Consider the following 6,321-nt stretch of genomic DNA (forward strand, 5'->3'; position numbering starts at 1 on the left):
TCTCCTTCATTGGAAATGCGATCGGTAAATTTGTTTACGTCGACCCCAGATGTCTAGGTGCTAAAGACAAAAGGGTTGCCTGGATACTGATTGAAAAATACTATAGAGGTGGTTTTCCCAACCACATTGATCTGCTCTGGGGTAATTTATCTGCCAATCAAAGGTTGGACTACTGGGGCGTTCCTTTTAGGTGCTCCCTGTGTCATAAAACGGGACATTTAAAAGACAAATGTCCACGGATGCCGCAAGGAAAGGCATGGAAGAAAGTCTATAAGGTGGTACATAACTCCCACGTCTCGGCTATGTCTCCAAACAGCAATGACAGAGAAAATTGCATTTTCAATGATGCATCACCTTCTGCTCGAATCCTCTCTCTGTCCTATTATCAGAAAGGTCAATATTCACCGAAATTTTTGGGGGGCCTGACTCATAGACCATTCCTATCGCCCAGGAACTATAAATCTTCCTCCATACCTTTAACGAGATCGAATTCCATGGGAAATCTAAACGCTGTAAGTGGCTCTGTCTTTTCGCCCCTGCCTCCTCCCCCCGAACCATCTCACGATGTTCCTGTTGATTCACCCTCACCGGTGCCCAAATAATTTTGCCCATCCCTAAAGGAAAATACCATCCTCATTATCCCCTCATCTTCATCGTCGCCTGTCAAATATGATCGCTCCCCTATCAAAGTTTACCCTTCTCCCTCCATTCAAAACACGCCGAATCGCTCTGCCTCCAAAGGAAAAGCCCCCATGTCCATCGCTTCCCCCACGGCCTCACCTCTCCATTCTCCTTCCAACTCCATTGGCAATGATATTGACTTGCTTCTACAAAAGGATTCTCTTCATCTGTACCCTTTGACTATCCATAAGCCCCGAAATTCTTCTTCTCCTGTCATCAGTCCTAATTCGGTGAAGAACATCACTGTTCGCCGTAAATACAACAAGGGCAGTAGACACTTTAGGGGTCGAAATGGCACTCGATGTCTGAATTATCAGGAATCCTCCCTCATTGATATTCCCATCTCAAATTTTTCTGAATCTGGGCCTCTTAGAGCAGAATTGCCCGAGAAGAATTCCCGATGATGAATATACTTTCTATCAACATAAGGGGTCTCGGAGCTGACCCTAAGTTTATAGCTCTAAAAGATTTATTTTTCTCTTCTTCATACAGGTTGATTCTACTTCAGGAAACCATGCATGACAGACATGATACTATCACTTTCTTCAAGTGAATGCTTCCATCCTGGTATATGGCGGCAACAGAGGTGAATGGTCTGTTCGGTGGATTATTTTGTCTGGTGGATTAGCAATGCTATGGGATCCGAGGTGGATCTCTGCAAGAACTTTCCGTTGCCTTGGGGGAATCCTGACTGTTGCCAAATACAGAGGATGTGCTGATTGTATCCACATACTAAATGTATATGCTCCCTACAAAGACAGAGCTTCCTACTGGAACTTGGTTTTTGCCTCCGGTATTTTGGAGATTGAAACGCTTCTCATCGCAGGAGATCTAAATTTCACATTGGGACCAGATGAAGTTTGGGGGAAGGGGAAAAAGACTGACTCTATTGGGGAAAAAATCAGGGAAGCAATGCTACAATATAACTTGGTAGACATTTGTCCAAAATCTTTGTCCCCCACATGGGACAATGGAAGGTCCGGGGAAGCCTATATAGCTAAAAGGCTGGATAGATTCATCATACATGAAAATCTGCTGGAGACATATGGCATTCCGAGCTCCCATACACTCCCTGTGTTCATCTCGGACCATCGGCCGATTTCTTTACAATGGATGGATCAAAATCCACGGAAAAGTTACCCTTTCAAGTTCAACAGGTATTGGCTTGAAGATGAATCATTTATCAGTATGGTCCGCGATGTTTGGAGGGCTAATAGTCCTTCTACGGAAGCTTCTCCATCAGAGAACTTGATTAATAAAATGAGGAATCTTCGATCCAAAGTTAAAGAATGGCAGATCCAAAAAAAACAAACAAATTGTATAGAACTGAAGAAGATTGAAAAAGAACTAAAAGAATTAGCCGATGGTATGACTTCACAATCCATTCCATGGAGCACTCGGGCACGGATTTGGGAACTTGGAAAAAAGAAACAGAGATTATTAACAATTGAAGAAATCTCATGGCGGCTTAAAAGCCGTGCCACTTGGCTAAAGGAGGGAGATAAAAACACTAAGTTCTTTCACCGTTTTGCAAGCAAAAGACGAGCTACAAATTCTATATGGAAAATTAAAAATGAAGAGGAGGATTATTTGCACTCCCAAGAAGATATCTCCAAAGAAGTTGTAAAACACTTTAAAAAGGCATATCAACAGGACGCTAACAGGAAGATAGAAGATATTTTATGGGGCATAGAACCTTTCTCAAATATGTTTGATGAAGAGGATAATGCAAGACTATATGCTGCTGTAACAGAGGAAGAATTACTTACTGTAATGAAATCTTTTAAAAAGGACAAATGCCCTAGCCCTGACGGCTGGACCATTGACATTTTCATCCATTTCTTTGATATGATGAAAAGCGATATCTTGGGGATGGTGGAAGAAACCAGAATACAAGGGAAAATACATCATATCATTTCATCCACCTATATAGCATTGATTCCTAAAAGAAAGGATTCCCTTACATTTGCAGACTTCAGGCCGATATCTTTATGCAATGCCATCTATAAAATCATATCAAAAATTATAGCTGAGAGAATCCACGGCAATCTATCAACTCATATCTCAAAAGAACAACATGGGTTTCTAAGTGGCAGGAACATATTAGAAGCAGTGGCTATCGCTCAGGAAGCTTTACATTCAGTGCAAACTAAAAATATTGGAGCCGTCATCTTTAAAATTGATCTTAAAAAAGCCCACGACATCTTAGATTGGAGTTATCTGAGATGTTTACTTATTAAAATCGGGCTAAACGACATGTGCACTAAATGGATCATGGCATGTGTGGAAGGAATCAACTTTTCCATTCTCATAAATGGATATCCCACATCCTTTTTCTCGGCTGAAAGAGGTCTTCATCAAGGATGCTCCCTGTCTCCCCTCTTATTCATTCTGGTCATGGATACCATTAGTCTCCATCTGAAAAGAGCGTTTGCTGCCGGAAATATCGACCGACTCTCCATATCTAGAGGTAACTCTTTTACACACAACCTTTTCGTGGATGATGTTCTACTATTTTCTATGCTTTGTAGAAAATCTTGGCATATCATGCATGAGATACTAAAATCATTTCAAAGGGCCACAGGCTTATATATCAATGAAGGGAAATCCTCCTTCCACTTCGGTAAGGTTAATATGGACGAGATGGATTATATATCTCAGTTATATAACATTTAGGCAGTTTCCATCAAAGAGGGTATCAAATACTTGGGATACCATCTTAAGCCCACATATTACGACATTTCTGACTGGTCATGGATCATTAACAGATTTTACAAGAGAATATCAGGGTGGGAATTTAAATGTTTATCTTTAACTGGCAAAATGATACTCTCACAGTCGGTTCTTGCAAAAATTTCTGTTTATTGGGCACATCTGTTTAACATTCCTTCAAATACCATTAAAAAATTAAACAGTTTAATTGCAACCTTTATTTAGGGAGGATGCAAGGATAAGAGGAAATACCATCTTAAAAAACTGGAAAAAATCTCCCTCCCCAAAAAATGGGGGGTTGGGGCTTAATGAATCTACGACTCTTTGTCTTGGCACTATTATGCAAATCTTTATGGAGAGCGGTTTTTGGGAAAAGTTTATGGAGTCAAGCTATCAGAATGAAATATATTGGAAATAAAGATGTCTATTATTGGTACAGGAATAGATTTATGTGGTCCTATCAAGGATTGGCGATTTAGAGAAGTTTTCAAAAGGTCCTCTCTTTCTTCTACAAGAATATAATATGGAAATTACACACAGGAAACAACACACTTATCAGATTTGATGCTATCATGGGGGTAGAAATGGATCCCCCAATCGCTCCACAACTTCTCTCGATCCTTCACCAAAAAGGACTCTTCTACTGGGCACAAGTAATAAAAGAATGGAAGGAGGCTATTCCTCAATGGAAATCGAATAGAGAGCTGGGCCTGGAGGGAACAATGGCTGCCCAATGGAACAAGATTATATGGACTATGAAAAATGCTGGGATTTACAAAACAGAGGACAGTGATAGCATTGTTTGGCAGGTAAAGAAAGGCCGATCCAATGTGTTAGTGAGAGATATATATCTCTCCATGATTGAACAGCGAAGAGAAACCTCCCAAAAACTTTTTCCATACTCTTTATGGAAGGCTGGCTGTCCTCTAAAAATAATACTATTTTCGTGGTTAGTTTACCACAACAAAAATCTAACATGGGAAAATTTACAGAAAAGGAGCTGGCATGGACCAGCCATATGCATAATCTGCCTATCCGATGCAGAAGATAACATGCACATATTTCTAAAATGTCCACTAACTCAGAATTTATGGAAGCGAATGGCCTCTTATTTTGGTTTTCCTGAAATTTCACATCCCTCCATAATAGATGCATATGAATGGTGGGGTTCACAGAAAATAATTTGGCGTCCCATTCCACTAATTGTCATCTGGTTCATATGGAAGTGGAGAAACAACAAGATTTTTCAAAATAGCAAGGAGGAATTTGGGCATATATTTGATAAGATTATCCCCTTCTACTTTTTGATACTCCCAAACATTCCTCAACAGATGAAGCATCAAAATACAGTCTCAGATTCACAACAACTTTTCTTCCCACGGGCACACTTTGATGGTGCAGCAAAAGAAGGCAAATGTGCATGTGGCGTTTATATTGGTATACCAAATGAGCTTCAATACTTTATGTTTTGGAATGGTGGCAATGGAACCAATAACAAAGCTGAGGCCATGGCTCTACCAATATATATGGTGACTCGAAAATAATCATAGAACACGTGAAGGGAAATCAAAATATAAAAAATGACAACTTTTCTGGATGGCTGGGCAGGGTTACTTTTCTATGGAAGCCTTCACTATTCCCTATTATCAAAGAAGGGTATGCAATCTCCATATGGTAAGTGGCATCTGAATATCTCTGCAGCATCCTCCACATACATCATTCAACCCTTCTCAATGTGAGGTATTTAAAGTGGGGAAAAATATGATATGCTTCATGCTCCTATTTTCAGGATAAAAAGTCTGTTGGCCAGGTGTTTCCATAATTTTGAGAATGTTTGGAATATTTCCTAAAGATGATATGATCTCCTTATAGACCACATACTTGAATATGATCAAAAAGATGTAAATACTAAAAATATTTTCTGATTAGGAGACTATCCCCAGGATATAATCTTGCTATTATATGTATATACATATTTTTTAGATTATAATATAATACTATACAACTTTTTCTTCTGAAAAATAAAATATATATGATCTGTATTTAAACTGAGCTTGTTGGATGCATAGATACATTGCGTAGCATTAGATATTTATCAATCCTGAAAGAAAAAATATGCAAAAATCAAACTAGGGCACGGCCAACGAAATTCTGCAAATTTCACCAAAGATTTTGAGCTCTGCACACACAGCGAAGGGATTATGCAATTTTAACTTCAATTGTCTTCGGTTTCTTCGGTTTCGTCGGGGGAAGCATGGGAACGGTCACAATCAGCACTCCATCCTAACAGACAGCAGATATGGCCTCAAGGTTAGAGTCAGCGGGCAGGGTGAATTTCCTCATGAACTTCCCAACCCTGCGCTCCATGCAAATATATTTCACTTCTGCTTCTTCCTTTTCGTTCCTCTTCCGCTCGCCACTGATGTTCAGAATGTTCTCGCCCTCCACTTGAACCTGCGCACGAAACAACAACTCACATCTCAAGGAAGCCCTAGCAAATGGCCAAAGCAGAAGAAAAGAGACCTATTTTGATGATCTGGAAGGAAATTTAAGCGCAACGAGATACCTCGATGTCGTTGAATTTAAGGCCGGGCATATCGATTATAAAGACATAGGATTTGGGGTATTCTTTAACATCCACTGGAGTCAAAGCCATGGCCTTAGTATCACGCACATAAGAGCGAGCCAGGCATTGAGGAGCTTCTCCATTTAATCCGGCAAGGATAGGTTGGAATTAAATGTTAGGAGTTTACATAATTGAATTATTTATTATAATTAAAAAATAAATAAATAAAAAATTAGATTTGTGGTTTCTATGATTTAGAAAAGGCCAGGGTCACACGCATTAGTAAGGTTGAAAATTTGGTCACAACATGACACCTCTTCACGTTCAAGCCACTTTGGCAAATTCATTTTGGAAAGTAGAAA

General features: G+C 39.6%; 1 protein-coding gene and 1 pseudogene across 1 annotated transcript; one reads left to right on the forward strand and one right to left on the reverse strand.

Annotated features, from left to right (window-relative positions):
- Positions 1–1,311: 1,311 nt before the first annotated feature.
- Positions 1,312–2,710, forward strand: LOC149229613 (uncharacterized). Its single transcript, XM_089381079.1, has 2 exons — positions 1,312–2,451; positions 2,654–2,710. Exons 1-2 carry the CDS (start codon positions 1,312–1,314, stop codon positions 2,708–2,710), a joined length of 1,197 nt encoding a protein of 398 aa, XP_089237205.1.
- A 2,882-nt stretch (positions 2,711–5,592) lies between these two features.
- Positions 5,593–6,064, reverse strand: LOC149229614 (17.3 kDa class II heat shock protein-like; annotated as a pseudogene).
- Positions 6,065–6,321: the final 257 nt, after the last annotated feature.

Source organism: Pinus tabuliformis, chromosome J (genome assembly GCF_031772625.1).
Source record: "Pinus tabuliformis cultivar Carrire ecotype Pingquan chromosome J, CPIR1, whole genome shotgun sequence".
In the NCBI taxonomy this organism is placed as follows: domain Eukaryota; kingdom Viridiplantae; phylum Streptophyta; class Pinopsida; order Pinales; family Pinaceae; genus Pinus; species Pinus tabuliformis.